Consider the following 26,505-nt stretch of genomic DNA (forward strand, 5'->3'; position numbering starts at 1 on the left):
ATCGCTGTCCTCAAATTCATGTCTGTCCCGTGATATCTGTGTTTTTATAACAAGTGCGTCTCTAGAAATGATATAGTCTGTTTTGTCTGTTCAGATTTTACATAGATGGTATCAAGTTGTATATAACTTTTTGCAATGTGCTGTTTGGGGGTGGGAGGTGTCAACAGTCCTTTGGAGATTTATCTGCATATCGTAACATATACACCTAGTTCATTCATTTTAGCTGTAGTAGTCCAGTGTGTGAATAAAGCAGCTGCAGTCTTTTCATTGCTGCAGACAGTACTCTGGTGACCATGCTGGTCCTGTCTCTTTATACACAAATGCATGGGTCTCTTTAGAGTAGGCACCTAGAAGCAGAATCTCCCAGATGTCGTGGGAGTTCTTCAGTCCCTCACCAAGATAAACGCCAAGATAACTAAGTGATAATTTACAATGAAGAAAATTAACTCAGATTGAATTGTACTGTGATAGCTAGGTGAAACCAAAATTACTGTTTTGAGAACCAGTATATCGACCTTTTTTTTAATTATAATTGAATTTATTAATGATTTTTTTCTTTTTAAATTTTTTTTTGCTTTTTTTAAGGACTTTTATTGAGATATAATTGATGTATAATAAACTGCATATATTTAGTGTACAATTTGATATTTTTTTTGTTCTTAGTAATGTATATATGGCAATCCCAATCTCCCAATTCATCCCACCCCAACCGCCCCCAGTATATCGACTTTGTAACTTACTTATCTAGTTGCCTACTTACGGAAAAGGAAATGTTAAGTTTGAGTTTGAGAGTAAGGTAAGCCCAGCGTAGTGACACTTCTCTGTGGGCGCGCGAGGGAAATTCTAAGCAGCTCGAGGGGATGGCCTCCTGGTGACATGGGGGGAGCTGCCTCTGGTTGCTCCGACAGCACGTTGACCAGCTGTCCTGCGTTCTGTAGCCAGGCTCCTTCCCGGGGAACATACCTTTGCTTTGGGGCTGGGGGCCTGGAATCATTGCTGTTGACAGCTCCAGATCTGCTGGGTGTGGAACCCCACATGGGCCTGGACCACCCTCCCCTGATCTGATGAAGTTCAAGTCAGCATGAACCTGTTTTGGAGACAAGCAGATTGAATACACTTATTGACACTTCTCTATTTTAGATAGTTTTTGGCACCAAAGCTTAATTATTAGAACTACAGAAGCTGTCTTTCATTATGGTTGAAATAGAATAAGTAACTTTATTGCAATTCATAGGAAATGCTTGAAATTATTATGAGTTGTTTTTCTTTCCTGTGACTCACGCAGAACCACGAAGCAGAGCCACGCTTTTGGGAGAAGCGTTGGCCCTCCCCCGACGGTCTCGGAGCTCTGCACCCTCCTCGTGTTCCTTCTGGATGTGATCCCCCTGGTAGGTCCTTTGCTCTAAGGAGGTGGCTCAAAGTTGGCTGTTATTTACATTCCTGTTAGTGTTGCTGGCCTTTTTATAAACCTAAACTTACTGAAGAAGTAGTTTTGCATAAATGCATAGTGCTATTTTAATATTTGTTTCAGCATGGAAGATGTAGCTGGGTGTTATATCTTTTAGGTCCTTTTAATATAAGAGGTTATAACTTTTGAGCCAGTTGTAAGTGGGCTGAGCTGAAGTTATGGAAACCAGATGATGAGCTGGGTATCATCCCTGGACAACACTTATTTAGGATTGAGAGTAAATGTATTTCTTTTTTTTTTTTTTAATTTTTTTTCTTTTTTGGCCAAGTTGCAAGGCATGCGGGATCTTAGTTCCCTGACCAGGGATGGAACCTGTGCCCCTGCATTGGAAGTGCAGAGTCTTAACCACTGGACTGCCAGGGAAGTCCCAGAGAGTAAATGCATTTCTTATAGTTGTGCCCTTGGCTAATTTTCTCAAAGGAAACTGATTTCCTTAATATAGAAATAAATGAGGTAATTATTTTCTACTAGAAAGAGCAAAGCCATCTGAAAGGAGAGGAAGAATGTCCATTGATTTATTTAGATCAAAAAGAAATATTATTTTGTTTTCCTATTTGGGAATTAATGTGAAACTTATGCTGTAAAAAAAAATTTGCATTTTCTAGGGTGCCATTTTTTACTGATTATACATGAGTTAAACCCGTGTTTCTGTTTCACAGGAACTTTACTCTGAGGTGCAAACCCAGTACCTCCCACAGGTGCTTGGGTGCCTGGTGCAGCCTCTGGCCGAGGAAATGGAGGCGCTGAGCTTACCTGAACTCACGCACGCCTTGAAGACATGTTTCAAAGTGCTCAGCAAGGTCCAGATGCCGCCTTCCTACCTGGACACAGAGCCCACGAGTGGAAGCTCGGTACGTGCTGGGAGGAGCCAAAGTGGTTCTCTGGGCTGAAGGAACCTTGTGCCTTCCTGGATAGGAATAAAGACTAGAAGACATATCGGTAATATCTAAAGTGCGCTTCTGAAATCCTCACACACTTCATAAAAGCTTTTAGCATAGAAGCAACCCTTGTTCATTTCACCCTCTGCCCTACTACTTCCTGCTGAAGCCCATCACTAAGCTAATGGCTGGACATAGCTCACCGTCCAGACCTTTCTATGTGTATGCTTGTATACATGGAATTTTGGTGGTGGTTTTGTTTGGTTTTGTTTTTCATATAAGTGAGATAGTAGTCCCTGGGGCTGCCGTAACAAAGTACCACACTGGGTGACAAAATAACAGAAAGTTTTTGTCTCACAGTTCTGGGGGCCAGATGTCCGAGGTTAAGGTGCCAGCAGGGTGGTTCCTTCTGAGCTGTGAGGGAGACTCCCTTCCATGCACTCACCTGGCTTCTGGTGTTTCACTGGCCATCTGTGGCGTTCCTTGGCTTATAGACACGCCACCCCAATCTCAGCCTTCCTCTTCACATGGCATCTTCCCCCACATACGTATCTGTGTGTCCAAATTTCACCTTTTTATAAGGACCCCAGTCACATTGGATTAAGACCCACCCTAATGACCTCACTTAACTTGATCATTTGCAACGACCCTATTTCCAAATAAGGTCACATTCACAGGTGCTAGAGGTTAGGACTTGAACATCTTTTTAGGGAACACAGTTCAACCCATAACATACATCATTCTCGGATTTGCTTTGGTTTTCATCCAAACAGTATTTGGAGGACATCTTTCCGTATCTGTGTACACAGAGGTATCTTACTCTTTTCTCATTTCTGCATGAGAGTCAGTGGTACGGCTTTACAATTTCTTCATCTAGTCCCCTGTCAAGGTGATTTCGGTTATTTCTAATTTTTCACTATTACAGCGCTGCGGTCAGCATCTTCACACAACCTATTCTCAGGGCTGCAAGTGTTTCTGAGGGATTAGTTCCTAGAAATGGGTTGCAGTCAAGCCCATTTCTTACTTTGAAGAGATACTGCCAAACTGTCCTCCAAAAAGACTAACAGTTATGGTTCCACAAGCAGTCTGAGGCCCATGGTCTTTGAATTATTTTTATTTTCTGCTTTGTTTAGGGATTTGAAAATTTTGCCCTTGAAATCCATTCGGTGCAATGGCAGATAGGTGTGTGAACAGACTCGAAAAGCAAGGCATTCCTGAAAGAGAGCTGGTGTGTTGTCATTGCTGGGAGGCAGATACACTGCCCAGTGGGGCTTGCATCTCAGTTTGCAGACTAGTTACAGAAGTTACTTCATTCTCAAAGTCAGTCCTTTCCCCCTAGCTGTTTCAGCTAGCTGTTGGAAAAAAATATCCTAAAAGGGATGTAAGATATAAAGTTTAAGCATGTATAGTGTACAAATATAAATAACAGTGTGTTTCCAAAGTTGCATAATACTGTCTCATTCTTCCCCAGAGAGCACAGTTGGTGAGATGCTGAAGAGTTTTCAATTTAGTGTAACATTGTCTGACTAACAGTATAAGAGGTTGACTTATTAAAGGTTGAAGCATCATCCTTTTGGAAAAGCCACTGAATATGTATACATATATATATGCCTGTATGTAAAATGTGTATGTTCTAGCTGTCTCCTCTTATTTCATTCCTTTGTGCCTTAATTTTACACTAAGCTCAATTTGCTCATTCATAGCTTTAAACCTGCCAGAAACTGTTTTTAAATAACCTTTTTATTTAAAGAGCTTCGGGCTTTGTCAGCCTCCTCACTGGGCCGGCCGCCTCTCCCCTGCCCCCTGTGTGCCCTCTGCATTTCATCATACACATGTACACAGGGATCCTCTCGGCATAGACAATTATGATTTTGAAAAACAGGGAGGATGCATTCGTAGCCTGATTCAGTTGATGTCTGAATCCCTTGGTCTTATGAGATACACAGTGCACACTTCCATTTTTTGCAGAGTCCAGTCAAAGGTGAAAACAGTGAAGTAATTGTAGATACAAACGCAGTGCTTCCCGGTGATGAAGACGCTTCGTTTCCTCCACTTAAGTCTGAAGACAGTGGCATCGGGCTCAGTGCTTCGTCGCCAGAGCTCTCTGAGCACCTGAGGGTTCCCAGGGTCTCTCCGGACAAAGACGACGTGTGGAAGAAGGGCGGAAGCATGCAGAGGACGTTTCTTTGCATCCAGGAGCTAATTGCCAACTTTGCCCACAAGAACATTTTTGGAGTACAGCTGACAGCGTCCAGAGAAGAAACCAAGTCGGCGGAGCCCGCAAGCCCAAGAGAGGAGGGCGGGATGCGGGGTGCGGGGAGCAGCGACTCGGGCAGGAAGTACTCGTGGGAGGCGAAGCCCCTCGGCGTGCCCCAGTTCAAGCAGATGCTCTCAGACCTGTTCACGGTGCGAGGGTCTCCATTTAAGACCAAAAGCACAGTGTCGCCATTGCCCCTGCCCAGCAGCCCTGGCCTCAAGAAGGAGGAGGAGTGGGCCGTGCACCAGGTGGTCATCGACCCAGGAAGCTCGAGGGAGGGCTGCAGGGAGGCCTTCGCCGCCGCCTGCCACCTGCTGCTGGACTGCGCCACCTTCCCCGTGTACCTGTCCCAGGAGGAGACCGAGCGGCTCTGCAACGCGCTCTTCCAGCTGCCGGGTGAGGGGCCGCCCTGCTAGAGTCCAGGTGGAGGAGGCGTGAGACTTAGGCAGGGGAGCTTTATAGACGAGCCAAAATCACAGCAGCAGAGAAGGGGCTGTTTGCCACGTTTGTTTCCTTCTTTGTTTTGTAGTTAGCGTGTGTGTTTTGGATTTGTCTCACCAGATGGGAAATTGATGAGTCTGGGTCTGTATTTTTAAACTTTGGGTTCCCAGCACAGCCTGCTAAAAGGTCTGGGACTTAAAAGGTGCTTATGGTAGTCAGTAAAGAGACGTTTCATGAGACCTGGGTTAAAGCTTTACATATTAGTTTGCTGGGGCCGCCGTAACAAAGCACCACGGACCAAGGGGCTTAAACCACAGAAATTGATGATCTCACGGGTCTGGATGCAGGAAGTTGCAGGTCCGCGTGTGGGCAGGGCTGTGCTCCCTCTGAAGGTGCTGGGGAGGGACGTGTCCAGTCTCTCCTCCAGTCTCTGGTAGTTCCTGGGCTTGTGGCAGCCCAACTCTGATCTTTCCACGGTGTTCTTCCTGTGTACATGTCTGTTTTCAAATTTCCCTTCTGTAAGGCACCCTTACATTGGATTAGGGACCCACTCTGTAATTTTAGCTAATTACATCTGCATGACCAATTTCCGAATAGGGTCACATTCTGAGGTCCCAGGGGTTAGAAGTTCAACATAAGAATTTTTAGGAGGACACCGTTCAACCCGTAACAGATAGCATCTTAGCTCAGGCTGGGGGGCTTAAACAACAGAAATTTATTTTCTCACAGCTCTGGGGCTAGAAGTTGGAGACTGGGGGGCCGGCATAGTCAGTTTCTGGTGAGAGCCCTCCCCTTGGTTACAGATTGCTACCTTCTCACCATGTGCTTACATCCGGGGGGTGGGGGAGTAGGGGGATCTCTCTGTTGTCTCTTCTCCTAAGGGCACCAGTCCCATCATGAAGGCCACACACTCAGAACCTCATCTAGACCTAATCACGGCCCATAGGCCCCACCCCCAAATACCATCACACGGGGGGCTGGGTCTTCAACATGTGAATTTTGGGAAGACACAATTAAGTCCATTGCAGTCAGGGAACACTTTAAAGAAAGAAAAAGGGTTAGAGGGGAAGGTGGAAAAGAAGAAAGAGTGATTAAGTTGGTAGGAGCAGAGGGTGACGTTTTCCCCTCTTGGCATTACCTTGCAATTTGTCTCTTGGCTCATGTGCTTTCTTTCAAGTATACTTGGAAGAAAGGCATTTAGAATTGATATCTTCAGTATATTTTTAGCCTCTTTTAAAGCTAATGCCGTGTGCCCTACCACCAAGAGAGCTTTGAAAACACACCTTGAGCTCTCCACCAAAAAATGTGACTTTTGCTATATGTCAGTTTCATACGTTTTTTAATGCAAATTTTACTGTTTACAAATTTTTTTAAATAGGCATCTAAAAAATAAAATAAAAACAAACATTTTGAATCATCTCAAAGCCCCAGGACTGACATTTGTGAATTTGAATACCCTGTGAAGCACAGGAAACCAGACTTGGTCTCATTTGTCCTCTGGCCTGAAATGGGGACAACGTATCCTGTCACCACCAGAAGGTTATCACACTGCTGTCCAGGTGACTTCCCGAATCTAAAGGTCTTAGAGCCTGCAGGTCGGTGAGCCAGTCTCATGAGGTTTTGTCTGTTTCTCTGTCCTCACTGGTTGGCTTCCTTTCAGGAGCTGGTGATTCCAGTTTTCCATCTTGGCTGAAATCCCTGATGACCATTTGCTGCTGCGTGACTGACTGCTACCTGCAAAACGTGGCCATCTCCACCCTGCTCGAAGTGATAAACCACTCCCAGTCCCTCGCACTTGTCATTGAAGACAAGATGAAACGCTATAAAAGCTCTGGACACAACCCATTTTTCGGCAAGCTGCAGATGGTGACAATTCCTCCCATTGCTCCAGGAATATTGAAAGTCATCGCAGAGAAAACAGACTTCTATCAGGTATTTCCCACCAGGAGGAGGGTGGCTGGGACCCTGGGACCCTCTTCCCAGACTCTATTTGAAGTCGTCCCTAAGGTTGTAGTGGTGGTGACAAAGAATATGGTGCCTTGAGTGGCAGCCGGAGGGGGTGGCTGGAGACTTTGCCTTCCTTGTCCGTCTCTAACCCAGGCTCCTGGCACAGTTTTTGGCCCCACAGCAAGTGTTTGGTAATATTTGTGTTCAGTTTTAGGCTGACTGGACTCCGTATGGAAGGATTGCTAAGTTATCTAAATATACAGAAAACTCTGTATATACAGAGACCCTGTCCTAATTTGTGAGGTTAGAGGCTTTGGGGTTATTTAGCCTCAAAGAAAATTTAGTACTTGTCAAGTGTTAAAAAAGATTGCTGAAGATGGTGAGCAAGTGTTGCCTGTCTTTCTTAGGGACGGAGTAAGAAAATAGGTATTACAGGGCTCATTCAATTGCAAGAAGCTGAAAGCTGTCCCCGCTAGCTCATGAAAAAAAAAAAAAAAGTTTATTATAGGAGAGGCTGTGGAAGTCCAAGGGCGGAGTGGAATGCCGCTGGGTCTCACAGCGTCTCACTAGGAAGCTGTCAGGGCCCAAGGCTAGTTGCTCTGCACAACTCCCTGCCGACCAGGACCTATCTTGGTTGCCACGTGACCTTCAGTCTGCCTCAGGACCCTCATGCATGGTTCTCAAAGCTAATGACAGTCGTATCTCTTTCTTACAATTCTGAACTAACCAGTCAAGGCTATTAAATAGGCAGTCAATGGGGCACCCTTGGGTCAGGTGCCTTCTGCTATCCAGTTGGCCACAGCAGTGACGCGGGCCAGGGGGATGTGGTCGTGTGGTATAGACAGGGACTGGCCCACTCACTGGGGCCTGTAGATGGAACACATGTCCCCTGTGGTTGGGGTGGCAGACACCCTGCAAACTCAGAAATGCTAAGGAAGAGACATTTTAGATGTCGTATGCGGGAATGAGATACTGGAACTAAACTGTACTTTTAAGTCTTGACAGCCTGTCCTCTGAAAGGCTTTCAAAATGGGCTGGTTTTTCACCTACTGGGGTTGAGCTCTTCTCAAGCGAGTCATGTAACTGAGGCCACCTCTCAGCTTTGTTTCCTTTTTTTTTTTAATAGCATTATTTAGGTATAATTCACCCATTTAAAGTACACGATTCAATGGTTTTTACTATATTCCGTGATTTCTGTATGTCATGTCTTTTCCACCTATTTCCCTTTTACTACTTTCTTTTTCATTAAGCGAATAGTTTCCAGTGTAATATTTTAATTCCCTTAATGATTTTTTCAGTATATTTTGGAAGTTATTTTTTTTTGGTGGTTGCTCTAAGGTTTACCATATACATCTTATCAGAATTGACGTCACGTTCATACTAAATTCCAGTATGAATTCCAGTGTAGAAACATCCCTCTTGAATGGCTCTTTTTCTCTTCCCCATCTTGTGCTTTTATTGTTATGCATGTTACATCTCTGTATGTTATAAACCCAACAATATGTGGTTTTAAGTATTACTTTATACAATTTTCTGATATTTAAAGAAGTTGGGAGAAGAAAGGAAAACAAGTATTTATAGAGTTTGGTATGTTAACCTTCTTATTTCCCATGCTGGCTGTCTTCACTTGTGGGTTCAAGTTCACATCTGGTGTCGTTCCTTTACTCCAGTACGCCTTTGCTTGTGCCATTGTCAAATGTGTTTTCTGCATGTTATTGGTGCAACAATATATTGTGTACCTGTTGTTTTACACAACTGTTTTTTAAATTAGTTGAAAGAAGAAAGAAGAAATATGCATTTATACTTTTTATCTATAATTGCATAATTACTTTTACTGGTGCTCTTTGTTTTTTGTATGGATTCAAATAACTGTCTGGGGTCAGTTGCTTTCACCCTGAAGAACTTCCTTTAGTATTTCTTGTAAGGCAGGTCTGCTAGCAACAAGGTCTCTTAGTTTTTGTTTATCTGGAAATGTCTTTATTTTTCTTTCTTTTATGTGAGGTAGTTTTATGGATATAAGATTCTTGGTTTTTTTGTTTTTGTTTTGTCTTTCAACACTTTGAATATAAGAATAAGTATACTTTAATCTTTCCCACATACACTTGACTATAAAATATTTAAAGCAGCACTTGTTTAGTAATCTATAACAAATGCTCATCTAAATGTTTGAGTGAACTTGTATTTGAATTAATCACTTGAATATGTTATCCACCTGTCTTTTGGCCTCCCCTGTTTTTGTTTTGTTTTGTTTTTTTAAGCTGTTTATTGGAATATAATTGCTTTATACTTTTGTACCAGCTTTTGAGGTACACCAAAGTGAATCAGATGTATTTATACACATATCCCCATATCCCCTCCCTCCCGCGACTCCCTCCCACCCTCCCTGTCCTGGCCCTCTAAGGCATCACCCATCATTGAGTTGATCTCCCTTTGTTATACAGCAACTTCCCACTAGCTATCTGTTTTATGGTTGGTAGTGTATATATGTCTATGCTACTCTCTCACTTCGTCCCAGCTTCCCCTTCGCCCCCCACCCTCCCAATCCCGTGTCCTCCAGTCCATTCTCTGCATCTGCATCCTTATTCTTGTCCTGTCACTGGGTTCATCAGTACCATTTTTTTTTTTTAGATTCCATATATATGAGTTAGCATACAGTATTTGTTTTTCTCTTTCTGGCTTACTTCACTCTGTATGACAGACTCTAGGTCTATCCACCTCATTACATATAGTTCAATTTCATTCCTTTTTATGGCTAATATTCCATTGTATATATGTGCCACATCTTCTTTATCCATTCATCTGTTGATGGGCATTTAGGTTGCTTCCATGTCCTGGCTATTGTAAATAGTGCTGCAATGAACATTGTGGTACATGTTTCTTTTTGGCTTATGGTTTTCTCTGGGTATATGCCCAGTAGTGGGATTACTGGATCATATGGTAGTTCTATTTTTAGTTTTTTAAGGAGCCTCCAAACTGTTTTCCATAGTGGCTGTACCAACTTATATTCCCACCCACAGTGGAGGAGAGTTCCCTTTTCTCCACACCCTCTCCAACATTTGTTGTTTCCAGATGTTGTGATGATGGCCATTCTGATTGGTGTGAGGTGATACCTCATTGTGGCTTTGACGTGCATTTCTCTGATGATGAGTGATGTTGAGCATCTTTTCATGTGTTTGTTGGCCATCTATATGTCTTCTTTGGAGAAATGTCTATTTAGGTCTTCCGCCCATTTGTGGATTGGGTTATTTGCTTTCTTGGTATTAAGCTGCATGAGCTGTTTGTATATTTTGGAGATTAATCCTTTGTCCGTTGCTTCATTGGCAAGTATTTTCTCCTATTCTGAGGGTTGTCTTCTTGTCTTGTTTATGGTTTCTTTCACTGTGCAAAAGCTTTTAAGTTTCATGAGATCCCATTTGTTTATTCTTGATTTTATTTCCATGATTCTAGGAGGTGGGTCAAAAAGGATCTTGCTTTGATGTACGTCATAGAGTGTTCTGCCTCCCTTGTTTTTGATGAAAAGTTGGCTGTTAATCTTACTGGGGTCCCCTTGTAAATTATCAAGTCAGTTTTGTCTTGCTACTTTCAAGATTTTCTCTGTCTTTGTCCTTTAGCATTTCACTATGATGTGTCTGGGTGTGGATCTCTTTATATTTATCCTACTTGGAATTCATTGAGCTTCTTGGATGTGTAGATTAAGGCTTTTCATCATATTTGGGATGTTTTCAGCCTTTATTTCTTCAAATATTTTTCCTGTTCCTTTTTCTTTTTCCTCACCTGGCCCTCCAAGTATGCATATTCTGGTGTGCTTAATGGTGTTCCACACACTTCTCTGAGGCTCTATTCATTTTTCATGATTTTTTTTCTCTATATACTTCAGATTTCATAATTTCTGTCAATCTTTTTCACTGATTCTTTCTTCTGCCAGTTCAAGTGAACTGTTGAGCCCCTTCTAGTGAATTTTTCATTTCAGTTATTGTACTTTCAACTCCAGAATTTCCTTTTTTAAAAATTATTTCTGTCTTCTTACTGTCTATTTGATGAGACATTGTCATCATACATTTTTTTACTTCAAATATGGTTTCCTTTAGTTATTCAAACCTATTTATAATGGCTACTTTGAAGTCTTTGTTAAATCTGGTTGCTCTCTTAGACAGCTTCTTTTGTCTGCTTTTTCCCCTCCGCGTATGGGTCATGTTTTCTTGTTTCTTTGCATGTCTTATAATCTGTATTGAAGACTGGAAATTTTAGATAACACATTGTTGTAACTTTGTATGCTGGCACCTCACTCCCGCCCCCGCCAGTAGCTTGTTTTCTTTTTTGTTTGTTTGTTTAGTGACTTGACTGTTTTAGTGACGTCTGTTTCCCCTGCAGTGTGAGGCCTTTGGTGCTGCTCCTTGGAGGGTGCAGCCTTAGGAATGTGCAGCCACTCTGAGATGAGAGTGATCTTAGCAAGATTCTCACTGACTGCCTGCTTTCCCTGATCTCTGTTAAGCTCTGTTGGTATCACACCCAGACCTTAGGCTCCACTAATCACTGGCTGATTGCTCTATTGTTTTCAACAATGCCCTGGGGCATAAATTACTTCACAGTCAGATCCAATGAAATTTACACTCCTCTCTCAGGTAGTTTTTTGAGGCCAGTCTTTGAGATTTGTTTCAACACAGGATGATTTTTCTAGCTATCTGTTTCCCTGGTTATTTCTGATAAATGAGCTGACCTGTGGCTTAGCTTGTTACTGTCATGAAGCTACCAGACCTCTCTTAGTTGCTTACCACCAAAATCTCTGTTGTTTTTGAGAGCACTCCTAGACTTGAACATATACCTATGCTCTGTCCCAAATAAACTCAGTTCCCTTATAGAGAGCTATGCAACACTCTGTTTTATGGCCTGCCTCTCCTCCTGGGCAAAATCTCTGAATCCTATTCCACAGGAAGAGCTGTAAGTGACAGTTGTCTCTTGGTGTGATATCCCTACAGGGTGCTGGGCAGAGGTGGTAGCTTCTGGTCTTCTGAGTGTGCCTCTTTTGCTCTCCTAGCATGTAACTTTCCCCTTACAAGCAAACTGGGGCAAGAATGATCTGGACTCAGTATTCTTAGCCTGATGTGCTTGGATAGAGCCTCCACGTGGGAGTCGGGCAGAGGAGTAAAATGCTGGTAGCCTGTTCCTCCCAGGGAGATGCACAAGCTGGGAGCTGGGAGGAGGGGATGCCCATCTCCTTGGCCACACACTGCCAAGCCAAGCTGGATTGAGAGGTGGATAGGGGTTGTGGTTCAAGTACCATAGACTATTACTACTTGCACTGGACTTTTCATAGATTTTCTTGAGTGTTTTTTCATTTCTTGAATGCCCTTAGGATAATTTCCAACAACTCTAAATGGCTGGCTGTTTTATTTTCCTATAATTTTCACTGGTTATGGTGGTTTTGCTGGGAGAGGGTCCCCAGTTTGTGCAGTTGAGTCTCATTTATGATGTTGAGTCCTGGCAGATCCTGGATTGATTGCTCTTCAGCTTCTGCCCCTCATTCTTCCTATCTCCTTCCCACCAAACTTGAGTCACAGTGTAGATCTTGAATCTTAAGAACTTGGAACCAGGAACAGTGCCAGCTGTAAGCACAGTGACTGGGCAGATCTTTCCTTGATCCTGCGTACATCACAAAGCTTGGCATCATTACATCGTAGGCACAGAGAAGAAAAGGGAAGAAAGAATTTAGTCTGTGAATCCTTAGAAAGCTATTAATAGAATGAAAATGATAGCACTCAATACTTTCCTCATGTTTTGGTGTGAAGTATACTTTTATGCATTCTTTCTGACGGCTTGATTTTTATTTTGACTCAGATTTAGTACCTGAGCATCTGCCACTTGCCAAGCACTGGAGTATACTTTGTATGTTATCAGGTTCTCAAGAGCTGGGTGTGCCTGGTGGCTGCCCACACTGAGGTGCTGGAACTAGAGATGGTAAAGCAACCTGCACAGATAGCCAGGATGTGCCCCAGGTTCTCAGACTCCAGGTGTCGGGCTGGTTCCAGATCTTCCAGCCTTTTTCTCATTCCCATGGAACAGCTCACATACCAGCATTCCCTCTGCCCACAGTGCAAACGAGAGTAAGGTCAGATATCCGAGAATCCCCTGCCCTTTCTAGGTGGTAATGGCAGATTGCCCACTGCTAAGAAGATGTCCAGAACATAGGGATTGAGAAGGCTAAGAGAGATGAAGGAGCAGGTGTGTTTTTTGTGATTGACATCAAGTCTCAAAAACCCTCAAAAAAAAACTTTAAACCGTTCAGATGGAGCATCTTACACATAAATTTGCCATAGGGGCTGTAAGTAATGGGGGGCTACTTTATGTAGTCAAAAGTTTTGTATCAGAAGTTTACATGTAACTTGAAATCATATTCCCTTAGATAAAAAAATAAATAATGATTAGGGGCTCAGACCAGTCTGTGGTTAATTTGATCTGTGCAGAGAAGACAGTTTTGTCAAATAGAGATAAATAGGCCAAAAGGAGTTCTTTTATCTAAGATGTACCTAAAATGTTATAATCTATGAGACATCATCATTTTCCATGACCTTCCAAGAATGCCTTCAGAAGTTCCCCTCCTGGAAGTGGGGACCAGCCCTCCTTTTTAGTCTCACCCGGGTTGGTTCAGGTACCCTCGCCGGTGCTCCCTGGGACTTGGGGAGGGGCTGCAGCCACTTGCAGACCTCATATGTGTAAAGCACCGAGATCAGGTCTTGAGGAGACGAAGGACTCGGTTTGGGATACTATTTGCGCCCTGAAGGTGAGCCAAGCTTCTGCCACGGCATTGTGCACAGAAATGGCAACAAACAAGTTTGTGGAATTAAAGCTGAATGCCAGCTTGAGCCAACCCTAGGTGGTAAGGGCCTACAATGTCCACCCCAGGGCAGTGACCACCGCCAGTCCACCGAACTTCCTAGAGGGCACGTTTCTGGAACCCTGTGCTGGCACGTAGGGGGACGTGGTGTGTGCTTGTTGAAAGGATGCCTCAACCAATAGGTTCTTGCTTCCAGGTGATTCCCTCTCTGAAAGTGAAGGTCTGGGCAAGAGCTGCCGTGTTCGGAGCTGACCTCCAAGTTTAACCTCTAACAGTGCCCTTGCCCAGATGACTCCTGACGGGTCTGTAATGTGGTCTGGGTTTGGTTTGCTTTGTTTTGCTTGGTGGTAGTGGTGGTTCTTTGTGTATTAAGGATTCTCACATAGTAAATGCAGGCAGAAGCCAGTACCTGGGGGCCAGGACTGGACTGCCACAAGGAAGAAATGAGCAGGAGCTGCCCGTGTTCACACGGTCTCCCCTCCATCCAGAGGGTGGCTCGTGTGCTTTGGAATCAGCTAAACAAGGAGACCCGAGAGCATCACATCACATGTGTAGAGTTGTTCTACCGCCTGCACTGCCTGGCCCCGACGGCCAACATCTGCGAGGACATCATCTGCCACGCCCTCCTGGACCCTGACAAGGTGAGTCCTTGCAGCAGTACCTCCATCCGGCATTGGTCCTGGTACCACATGCATGGGCATACCTACCTATATCTGGCGGGAGCCTTTCCGGGGCTCAGTGGACATCCTGATTAACGGGCAGGCCTGTTGCACTAGTAGCATTTTAATATGAGGGTGAGTCAAAAATTATCTGCATTCCGGTTTTATTAAAGCTACTGTTGGCTGCACTGTCTTATCAGCGCTTTCCTTTCAAGGCTACTGTCTCCCCAGTCACTGCTGTGCAGGTGCAAACGTGTTACATCAGTTCATTTGTAACTGTGGTGCGAGCAAAAATGGATGCCCCACTTGTGATTTGCATGAAAGGAGAGCAGCATGCAGTGAATCGTTTTCTGTGGTCTGAGGGTGTGCACGTCTGCACGTTTTGCCCACACTGTTGACACTCTGCAAAAACTTCATTTTGAGGTGTTAAAGCATCCTCCCTATAGTCCTAATCTTGCTCCATCAGACTTTCACCTGTTTAGTCCCCTGAAAGCAGCCCTACAAGGACAGAGATTCACTTCTGATGAAGACGTCAAGACAGCAGTGCATTTGTGGCTTGCAGCTCGGCCTAAAACATTTTTTAATGAGGGAATACGAAAGCTTGTTGACAGATGGACAAAGTGTATTGAAAAGCAAGGAGATTATGTCCAAAAAATGATGTATTGTCTTTGCTAAAAGTTAATTAAAATAAATGCTACAGGCAGAGTGCAGATAATTGTTGACTTACCCTCATACATTAATGATATCAGACTGGAAGGCCTCCAGAAGCATGAGCCATCCCCTGTGTCATATTAAGGCTCACCAGGGAAATCTGCCCAGGCTCCCATGATGCCTGCAGGGCTCCAGAGCTATTGGTGAAGTAGGCAGTCATAGAGAATGTGTCGCGTTTGAAGCCTTGGCTCTACTTTGCCGTCAAGTTGTGTCCTGTCCTCTGAGCCCTTCAGCCTGGTCCTGCAAAGGGCCATGAGAAGGCTGGGCTCTGTGTTTTCTGTCAGCCACAGGCCTAGCTGTGACCCTGGACTCAGGCTGCCGTGGAGTCTGGAATACACACTAACCTGAAAGCACATCTGTTAACATGAACAAGGAAGGTGAGGATGTGGGTCCTCCTTCCTCCAGGCCCCATTGGACACCAGGCACTAATGAGACTCCAGCATCTCTGCCCTGGTTGCCACCTTTCTGCTGAGCTCTTGTTGGTTATTTGAATTGGATTTTCTGCCACTGAGAGCAGTGTTCCGTTCAGAAACAGGGTTCCTCACTCCCGTTTTCTTTCCTAATCAAGGGAACAAGATTGGAAGCTCTGTTTCGATTTTCCGTCATCTGGCACCTGACGAGAGAGATCCAAGGCAGTCGAGTGACATCTCACAATCGCTCCTTTGACAGGTGTGGGGGACTTTTTTATAACTTACCCTTAAAGCAAAAGGACACTTTGCAGAGGTGCTGGGGTAGTGTGTTGGGCTGGGGAGAGGGAGATGCGTGAAATGGAAGACCCCACCCCATGTTCTTGATGCAGAGCAAACGATTCCCAGGATGCCCTAAGTGAACTCAGGCCAGACAGGTGTGAATACCTGGTAGGAGTTTTCTTAATTTGGTGGTGGAGGGAGGAAACCCTGTGGGCCTCAGAATCACCTGAGGAGCTGGTAGAACATGCCCCCCGAGGGACTTGGTAGAGACATGAGGATGGTCTAGATCTTGACTGGGGCGGCAGCCACACTGGGTGTGTGCACTTGTGATGTCCTCAACCACATGCTAAAGATGTGAATTTTATTGCAGGCGCATTCTGTTCCATGTTTTGTTGTTGTTGTTGTTGTTTTAATCCCCTACCTTGTTCCTGAAGCTCTAGGTGTGGGGTCAGACACGCAGCCTTAGAGAGATGCCAGCCAATTCTGATACCTCCCCACCCCTGCTCCATCTGGGATGAGGCCTGGGCATCAGGATTTTACATGCTCCCCCGGTGACCCTCGCTGAAAGCAGGGGTGACATCTCTGGTCCTCGTCTGCCTGGGTTGGCAAGCCCAGCCCCAGGGAAGCTCCCCAGGGCGTTCCCGGCCACCCTGACAGTACACATCCCCACCCCCAACAGGTCCCTGTTCGTCGTGCTGGACAGCCTGGCCTGCACAGATGGCGCCATCGGAGCCGCCGCCCAGGGCTGGCTGGTGCGGGCGCTCTCCCTCGGCGACGTGGCGCGCATCCTGGAGCCCGTGCTCCTGCTCCTGCTCCAGCCGAAAACCCAGAGGACCTCCATTCACTGCCTCAAGCAGGAAGACTCGGCAGGTGAGCACACTGTGCAGGGCACCAGGCCAGCTCGGTGTCCCCGGGGCGCCTGGAGGGGAGGAAGGGGTGGCCTGCCCCCCAGCTGCCCAGTGCGACAGTCAAGGCACTTAGACCTACTTGGTGGTTTTGCCATATTCAGAAAGTGTGAAGGTAGGGAATTCTCTGACGGTCCAGTGGTTAGGACTCGCCGCTTTCACTGCTGGGGCCCGGGTTCTGTCCGCGGTCTGGGGGCTAAGATCCTGCAAGCCTTGTAGTGTGGCCGAAAAAAAAAAAATGTGAAGGTACTTTGTGGGGACTTTCAAAACTCAAGGATCAGATGAACCAGCACTGAGAAATGCTAGGTAGCAGGTTTGTTTTTTTCACTGAAAAATCTGATTTTTTTAATATTAAAAAGGAAAACGTTAGTAACCCACGTTCCAATAAACATAGCTGATGCTCGGTGCTTTTGCTAGAGAACGCAATTCAAGTGCATCTAAGGTAGGAGGCAGGAAAAACAGACCATCTATCCAAAGGTCTCCAAGGCCGGCTCTTCACTTAGGAAAGAAATCTGCGGTCTGGCATGAAGTTCAGTTTGGGTTGGCTAGGCTAGCACTTCTCAGACCTGGGACGGGAGAGTTGAGGTCGCTTCCAGGTATGAATACTCAAGACTGTTGAAATGTACATGTGTCCTAATCAGTTGTACTTGATAAAAATACTTCTGCTCGAGAACCGTCAACAGCAAGGTAAGTGGTTTCTTTTCTGTCTGCTCTCCAAAATTCTTTGCAGCTGTTAACGTATAATCAGAAATGCAGAAGAAATAGACCTTTGGGTTCTGAGAACTTTCAGAGGCATCTTTAACATAAATTTAAAAGAAGATAAGTAGGAAGAAGAAAAGAAAGACTAAAAGGAAACTGATGAGTTCATTAGATTTCAGCGACTGGTACCTAGAGCAGTTTATGATCTAAGGTTGCTTCCCACAATAGGTGTATTTTATGACTTCCCGCAGTTTTCTAAGTGATGGTTTTACAAGCTTTGATTAGTTTGTTTAGCTCACTGGGTTGTAAATATTCGGTGTCTGACACAGTCTTATCTTACAGAGAAAAGCAACCTAACACCTAAATAAGCAAAGATTTCTGAGGTGGCTTCCTCTCTTTACAAGGTTCCTTGCCTAAAACTGTAACTTCCTGTTTCTCTTTCGGAGGGAAAGCTGGCTGCCTTCACAAAGAGGAGGCAATTTATTATTCCACAATTGTAAGAAAGTAAAATGCAAAGAAGTGTAAACTAAGCACCTTCTTATAGTGTGGTCTCCACTTATGGCAGCTAAATTTTTAAGCATTCCTTTGCTTTAACAAGGAAGTTCTAACTCCACGGCTCATTGGGTTTTGTTTTTTTTTTTTTAATTTTCCATTTTTAATAGACAAAAGATCATTTTGGGAATTAAAGATCAGTAGCCTCAAATGCTTTGGATATGCTTTTACTCTTCATGATTATTGAATGTACTGCAGCTCAAGTCCTTAGTCTTATGACATGTTTCAGATTTTAAGTTACCTGTGTAACTATGATGTAGTGATAATTTTAGGAAGCTGCTCATTGGGTTTGAAAAGTCTCGAGGCAGTTCCTGCTGCCTCTTCTAATTGGCACTTAATGCTACCTGCCTAATAAGAGAAAATTTGTTTTCTCTGTCACGTTCTCTCCCTGGAAACAACTAGAAGGGTTCTCCTTACCCTCCCCACTAGCTCCGTGAGCCTGTATGAATCTATTTTTTAAATACCGTTTTGCACACTGGGCAGCTCCTTTTATTTCTAATATCTTATTCTTCCTTCTTTCCTAACCTGGCTTAGTGTTCACGGGATAAGTTGAAAGCTGCCTGTTGAAAATGTTTGGCAGTACCAGGGACTTCTCTGGCGGTCCAGTGGTTAAGACTTTGCCTTCCAACACAGGGGTTGCAGGTTCAATCCCTGGTCAGGGAGCTAAGATCCCACGTGGCTCGAGGCCAAAAAACCAAAACATAAAACAGAAGCAATGTTGTAACAAATTCAATAAAGACTTTAAAAATGGTCCACATCAAAAAATCTTAAATCTAAAAATTTAAAAAAATGTTTGGCAGTACCAAAGATGTGTGGCTTTTCACTCCTTTTTTAAAGAGACCTGAGCACTTTTTTTTTTTTTTTTTGGCTGCAGTGGGTCTTCATTGCTGCACATGGACTTTCTCTAGTTGAGGCGAGTCGGGGCTACTCTTTTTGAGGTGCACGGGCTTCTCATTGTGGTGGCGTCTCTTATTGTGGAGCACGGGCTCCAGGCACATGGGCTTCAGTAGCTGTGGCTCACAGGCTTAGTTGCTCCGAGGCATGTGGGATCGTACCGGGCCAGGGATGAAACCCATGTCCCCTGCATGGACAGGCGGATTCTTAACCACTGTGCCACCAGGGAAGTCCGAGGCCTGAGCACTTTAAAATGCTGTGTATTTTCTGATCTCAGAGATACTAACATGCTTATTGTAAGAACTGGAATAATCGGGAAGTAAAAGCACAAGTGAAACTCCCGTGTGACGCTGGCTGCTAGAGCGCGTTACTGCTAAAGGTTCAGCCGCTGTCCTTCCAGACTTTTTCACAGCTGTGTATTATAGATACTCTCCCCTAAATGGGCTTATTCTGCACAGCTAGATTCTGCAGCTTGGCTTTTTCCTTTAATACTTAAAATACTTTACACGTTGCTCCCTATCAGTACATGTGGAAGTATCTTTAAAAAACCCAAACAGCAGCCCTCTACATGCCTGTGCCACGAGTTTTCCAATCCTCTTGTGTGGGTGCTTTGTTTACTTGCCAGTTTGCTTTTATACAAGACGTTTCAGGGATACCCTTTTCGCTTTGAAAACCTCCTGCTGACATTTCTGTAGGATGCCTTTTTTGAAAGGAAACTCCTGGGAGAAAATGATAGGCATTTTTTAAAAATCACCTTTCCCCTAAACTTGGGATATTTATATTTTCTATGACAATGTAACTAAATGATCCGATTTCTTGAACATTTTAAAAGACCTGTTCACTTTGCTTGTCTCCCTTCCATCTGTAATGTAATCTAGACTCTAGTGTTGTCCTTTCGTGAGGGAATTATGTGTTATTTTGTTGTTTTTTACACTATTTCCTTATTGAGGTGTAGTTGATGTTCCATGCTACGTGTTTCATGTGCACATCATAGTGATTCACAGTTTTTAAAGCTTATGCTCCATTTGTAATTACTATAACACACTGGTTATATTTCCTGTACTGCACGGTGTATCCTTGTAGCTCACTTATTTTATACACAGTAGCTTGTACCTCTTAATCCCCTACCCCTGTCTCCCCGCCAGTAACCACTGTAACACCACCCTGTCCCCATTGGTAACCACTAGTTTGTTCTGCATACCTGTGAGTCTGTTTCTCTTTTGTTACATTCTTTCGCTTGTTTTATTTTTTAGACTCCATATATAAGCGATAACATACAGTATTTGTGTTTTTCTGTCTGACATATTTCACTAAACATAATACTCTCCAGGTTGTTGCAAAGAATTTATCTTGCGCCTCCCCCCATGGGAGAATTTTACTAATATTGATCTTTCTGCCTGGCTTTAAGACAAAGATCACTCTGGAACTGACTTATCGTAACTGACCCTCCTGTTCTGAAGTCGTCTGTCGTTCTGTAATTTTCAGAAGACTGGCATCGTTGGTTTAACAGGAAGCGAACCTCATCCAAAGAGGCATGGGGCGCACGCGGGCTTCAGGAGGGTGACTGTGAAGAGAGCGCACCCCTGAACCAGTTCACCACCGTGGACCGCGAGGCCATCTGGGCCGAGGTGGAGAAGGAACCTGAGATGCACCCGGTGGGCGGCGGCGAGCCCAGCGAGGAAGACCTTCCCTGCTACGTGGACGTGCTAGACCAGGTGGTGGCATCCTGCGATGCCGAGGATGGCAGCGAGCACACCGAGTCTGCGGACACGAGCTCCGGCCCCACGGACAGTGAGAACACCTCCTCCTTCTCCTCCCCTTCCCACGAGCCACAGGAGCTGAGCGGCGGCGAGCACTGCTGCACGCCCCTCCCCGCGGTGGCCTGGGCCCCCCCCAAGCAGGCGGCCAGCCTCAAGTCCATCGCCAAGTTGAGCCTGGCGCGCGTGGACTCGGACAAGACCCAGGCGTCGGAGTCGCTGTCCAGCGACGAGGAGGCCGACGCCGAGCTCCAGGCCCTGAGCGCAGCCCGGCTGCAGAAGCAGCAGCGGGAGAGGCAGGAGACCATCGAGGCCCTGTTTAAGCACATCCTGCTCTACCTGCAGCCCTACGACTCCCGGCGAGTGCTGTACGCCTTCTCCGTGCTGGAGGCCGTGCTCAAAACCAACCCCAGAGAGTTCATCGAGGCCGTGTCCAGGACCAGCATGGACACCAGCTCCACCGCACACCTCAACCTCATCTCCAACCTCCTGGCTCGCCACCAGGAGGCCCTCGCCGGCCAGAGTTTCTACGGAAAGCTCCAGACCCAGTCTCCCAACGTGTGCCCCCACTCACTGCTGATCGAGCTCCTCACCTACCTGTGCTTGAGCTTCCTGCGGAGCTACTACCCTTGTTACCTGCAGGTCTCCCACCGAGACATCCTGGGCAACCGGGACGTGCAGGTCAAGAGCGTGGAGGTTCTGATCAGAGTGATGTCACAGCTGGTCTCGGTGGCCAAGTCGGCTGAGGGGAGGAACGTGGAGTTCATCCACTGCTTGCTGCAGCGGTGCAGAGTCCAGGAGTTCGTCCTGCTCTCGCTGTCCGCGTCCATGTACACGAGCCAGAAACGCTACGGCCTGGCCACGGCGGAGCGGGGCAGAGCCCTGCGGGAGGACAGCCTGTTTGAGGAGAGCCTCATCAACCTGGGCCAGGACCAGATCTGGAGCGAGCATCCCCTGCAGATCGAGCTGCTGAAGCTGCTGCAGGTGCTCATCGTCCTGGAGCACCACCTGGGCCAGGCGCACGGGGAGGCGGAACACCAGCCGGACCTGTCCCGGGAGTGGCGGCGGGCCCTGAACTTCCAGCAGGCCATCAGCGCCCTGCAGTACGTGCAGCCCCACCCCCTCACCTCACAGGGGCTGCTGGTTTCCGCCGTGGTGAGGGGCCTGCAGCCAGCCTACGGCTACGGCATGCACCCGGCCTGGGTCAGCCTGGTCACTCATTCCTTACCGTACTTCGGGAGGTCTCTGGGCTGGACGGTGACACCCTTCCTCGTCCAGATTTGCAAGAACTTGGATGAGCTGGTCAAGCAGTATGAAAGCGAATCGGTGAAGCTCTCTGTCAGGTATGGTGAACCCTTTGATGTGTTACTATTGCTTTAATGACAGACTTTGTCAGGAACGGCTGGTTTGCCCGGGCAGCCAATTGGAGGATAATTTCTACCTAATCAGTAGTCCGGTTAGCGTTGTCAGGAGGGGTAACAAGGAACTGAATGTACAGCGCCTTTATTTTTAATTCCACGTGACTGCCCAGGCTAGATCAGTGTTACAGGACAAGTCAGTCTCTCTCTGTTATTTTTGCAAAACAGAAATAAAAATAAAAATGTGAATCCTCTTCATAGGAATTCTAAAACATCTGGAAACATTTTTCCAAAGAGACCATATAAATGTAAAACAGCACAAGTGATGCCTGTCATTTTTAAAACAGTATTTCATTATGAGACCCCCAGTTTTTTAAGATAGATATCTCTGTGGTTTCTATGTCTATATGTAGGATTAAAAACATTTATGGCCTCTTTCTTAAAGAGTCTCAAAACCGGTTTCTCGTTTCTTCACCAAAGCATAACCTCCAAGAGGGAAAACATTTCTCCGGATTATCCACTCACTCTTTTGGAAGGTCTAACAACCATTAGTCATTTTTGTCTTTTGGAACAACCCAACCAAAACAAGAAGGTAAATCACTTTTTCCTGAGTTCAAGACAGTTTTCATATATTGTTTTGTCTTCATTGAGGTTATGTCTGTTTCAAATAAGACATGTATGTATGTAATACAAACATATATGCAAATGTCTTTAAGCACTTTTATTGAGATGTAATTGACATACAATAAACTCATGCAAATGTTAATGCAAATGAACAATGCAAATAATGCAATTGTGTATGCAAATATGCATGCAAATGTGTGTGTGTAAGTAATGCAGATGTGGTTTTGTTCTTGCTGGCACTCTCTATGGGCAGTTTCAGCCCTTGACCTGTATGAGTTTTCTGTGTATTTTTTACTTGACCTTACGGAATTTGAAGACATTTTAGTTGTTGGTTACTCTACCCTATCTGGGATTAGATTTTATTTATTTATTTTTTAATATGTATTTATTTATTTGGTTGTGCCAGGTCTTAGTTGCAGCAGGCAACTGCTTAGTTGCAGCAGGCGGGCTCCTTAGTTGTGGCATGTGAACTCTTAGCTGCAGCATGCATGTGGGATCTAGTTCCCTGACCAGGGATTGAACGCAAGCCCCCTGCAGAGGGAGCTCAGAGTCTTATCCACTGTGCTACCAGGGAAGTCCCATGGGATTAGGTTTTTAGAATGAAGCTAGTGCTTTGGTCGAGTGATTGGAAGAGTTTGTAATGAGGAACCTCAGACTCAGAGACATCCCTCTTTGAAAGGATGTCATGGGTTGAAATGCTCAGGGAGGCATTTTACCTCCAGACCACATGTGGGACTTGCTGTGGAGAGCGCTACAGCCCAGACTTCATGCCACCAGCGCCACCGTCCTCATGGAAAGGGAAATGGTGCCACAGACACAGTCTCATGTGTTCGTTTTCTTTTTAGACCACTGCTGTGAGTGACCCTGCCAATTTGAAAAATGCCAAGAATGCTATTCTGGACGAGCTTCCTCGAATTGTTAACACCATGGCCCTTCTCTGGAATGTTCTCAGAAAGGAGGAGACTCAAAAGAGACCCGTCGATCTCCTTGGAGCCACGAAGGGATCCTCTTCCGTTTACTTCAAAACCACCAAAGTGAGAGCGCTTCCTCTGTGGGTTCACGATTTCCTTTGACTTGTGTTGTCCCACCAAAAATAAAAATTTACAGGGATATATACATAATTAATCAAACGTAATGTGCTCAGAGAAACCCACATTAGAATTAAGTTGGAAGTAGAAATCTCCAGTTTGTTTATTTGAATGTTTCCTATTCATGGAAAGAAAGGCTTTGTGAGTAGTTTTCAGTTTATTTTTTCCCCTTTTCCCTTTTCTTTAAGCCAAACATAAAGTCTCTGGGGGTTCCAGGTAGGGTACCTAGAGTCCTCAACCTGTTTCTCTCAAGCACCTCTACTGAGACAGCTTTTACATTCTGCTTTCAGTAGTAATGCCTTGAACAAGTGCTGAGGTGTCTTTGAGTTTTTTATTAAACCAGAAGCTTACAGCCCAGAACATTTCTAATTCTGTGAGCAAAGCAAACTTGAGTTCACTCACCTGCATGCAGGAAGGCCAATCTACTGACACCAGGTCGTGTTAAAGGAAGGTGGGGGGGGGGGGGTTATTTTAAGGCACCAGACAAGAAGTGTGGGCAGCTGATGCTCGAAAAAATGCAAACTCCCCTGACGGGTTTCAGGGAAGAGTTTTTAAGGGTAAGGTGAGGGAGGGGAGCTGCAGGGGGTGATGAACAGCCCATGTACAGTTCCCTGATTGGTTGATGATGAGATGACAGGGCAGTGTCAGAGGAGTTATCATTAACCCTCAGGCTCCAGCGGGTCTAGGGGTCTACATGTTCATGGTCCTCATGCAGTTAGCTTCTTTCATTTGGTGGTGGTTTTTGTATCTGTAAAACAACTCAGGAATGTGCATCAGACACTTATCTATGTACTTCAGGGAGGAACTAAAGATTCTGTGACTGCCATATGGCCGATTTACTGTTTAAATTGTTACCAGTTCTCCTGGCACTTGTGTCGTTATGTGTTCACATCCATGCAATCATTAATTCTTGAGCCAGGCTTTTGTGACTCGGGGGAGGCCTGGGAGACGAAAGCTTTTCTACAAAGAAGAGGCAGGCAGAGGATATGGGGGGAAAGGTCTGTCCCAGGAAGGCCCCCATAGGGCCCTGCTGGGTTACAGTTCAGTCTCTCTTGGAAGCATCCAGGCACGTGACTCAGTCTCTGATTGCCGTGTCTAGTGGCTCAGGATTATCTGGCCGTGTCTCACGTTAGCTGAGCACCCCTGGTGCCAAGTGTGGCCTAGCTTACACTGGCATCAGGACACAGGGAGCCAGAGCACCTGGGTTCAGCTCCCCGCTCAGGTGCTTTGTGGGACCGTGGGCAAGTTCATTAACCTCTTTGTGCTGTAGTTTCCTTGGTTGGAAACACGATGCCAGGCATCCTCCAAGCACTCTGCGTTCATCGGCGTGTTAGTCCTCACCTTCCAGGTAGGTACTGTTGTTATTCTCAGGTTACAGATGAGGACATTGGGGTGTAGAGAGAGTGAATGCTTTGCCCTCAGTTGTGCATCTGATAAGCAGTGGTGCTGGGATGAGGGTGCGTAGGGATGCAGCCGCCCAACTTCTGTTTTCTGATCTTTCTATAGTGAGTCAGGCAGTCTGACTCCCAGATCATCATGCTTTCATGTTCTATCAGTTCCAGGGATGCCATCCCAGGGAAATCTGCTGTATTTCAAGCTGCCACAGGAACCTGCTTAAATTAAGCCTAAAAATTAAGCTCTACAAAGGTTCAGAAAATCCGTAGGCACTCAGCCTGAGCCTTGGTTTCCTCCTCTGTGAAATGAGTCTGTTACTAGTGGCCTACTTCCTGGGCTGATGAAAGGATTCATTTTGGCGATGGCCAACATTTATTGAGCACTTAGCTCAAGCCCCCTGAAGGACCCAAGGCCTTGAGCTGGGGCCCCCGTGGTCTCTCTCAGGCAGAAACCGTGGTGGGAGGGAGAGGACGTCTCTGTCCCATGCTCAGTTGTATCTAATGTGATGCTAAGCAAAGGCAGTGGGGACAGAGGAAGCTCAAGGTAAATCCATACAGTCCACAAACATGTGCACGTCTGCTGCTGTGTACCAGGCCCTGCTTACCCACGAGTGGATAAGGCAGAGGAAGTCAGTCCGGGTCAGCCTGGCAGACACAGACATGAACCGTCAATTTAAAAATAATGATGAGAAGTGCTACAAAGAATGCAGGCACTCTTACAGCCTGTGACCCCACGTCTGGGGGTCGCGGAGGCCTCCCTGAGGCAGAGACGCTGAGCCCAGACCCAGTTGAGAGGATTTGCCTGGGGAGGGGGGTGTTAGAGGCTGGGAGACCCGTAGGATTTGCAGAGGAAGGAACGTGGAGGTTTCAGAAATGGAGAAGTATCCAGTTGCAGGAAAAGGGGGGTGAGGGGATGACTAGTGACTTCCAGGGCCACGTCGTGGGTTTCTTTTTAGTTGGTCACATAATAAAATTAATTAAATGGTACACATTTCTGGAAATGGAAAAACATCCTTCCTGATGCATATAAGCCCTTCCTGGGCTGGTTGAGACAAGCAAGGCTGGGGGCTTTCAGGATGGGAACACTGCCAGTTCCACCTCTGGGTTCCCCCTTTCTCACTGTGTCTGCAGAGCCTTGGGTGGCTTCCTTCAAGCCCTGCCCTGCTCACAACTGCTCAAGGTGGTATACATCACCCCCCAAGAGTCTCTTCTCCGCTAGCTGTCTGTCCGCCCGCCTGCGCCGCCCACCAGGCCTCTCACCCAGCTCCTCCACGAGGCGCTCCGGCCCCTCCCCGTCCCAGGACTTCCGCAGCCTGGTACCGGGGATGCTGAGACGAAGGCCTGGCCCTCCT

General features: G+C 45.8%; 1 protein-coding gene across 4 annotated transcripts in view; it reads left to right on the forward strand.

Annotated features, from left to right (window-relative positions):
• DOP1B (DOP1 leucine zipper like protein B) overlaps positions 1-26,505 on the forward strand; it is a 115,464-nt gene that overhangs the window by 51,038 nt on the left and 37,921 nt on the right. For 3 of the 4 annotated variants that reach the window (XM_057696811.1, XM_057696812.1, XM_057696814.1), the window contains 10 exons: positions 1,286-1,388; positions 2,128-2,319; positions 4,315-4,999; positions 6,705-6,976; positions 14,312-14,464; positions 15,762-15,862; positions 16,562-16,752; positions 20,418-22,032; positions 22,528-22,639; positions 23,517-23,705. In XM_057696811.1, the coding sequence (XP_057552794.1) occupies positions 1,286-1,388; positions 2,128-2,319; positions 4,315-4,999; positions 6,705-6,976; positions 14,312-14,464; positions 15,762-15,862; positions 16,562-16,752; positions 20,418-22,032; positions 22,528-22,639; positions 23,517-23,705 (3,613 nt within the window). The remainder of the gene's footprint in view (positions 1-1,285; positions 1,389-2,127; positions 2,320-4,314; positions 5,000-6,704; positions 6,977-14,311; positions 14,465-15,761; positions 15,863-16,561; positions 16,753-20,417; positions 22,033-22,527; positions 22,640-23,516; positions 23,706-26,505) is intronic. The other variant, XM_057696813.1, reaches the window with a different exon arrangement.

This window comes from Hippopotamus amphibius, chromosome 10 (assembly GCF_030028045.1).
Source record: "Hippopotamus amphibius kiboko isolate mHipAmp2 chromosome 10, mHipAmp2.hap2, whole genome shotgun sequence".
Taxonomy (NCBI): Eukaryota; Metazoa; Chordata; class Mammalia; order Artiodactyla; family Hippopotamidae; genus Hippopotamus; species Hippopotamus amphibius.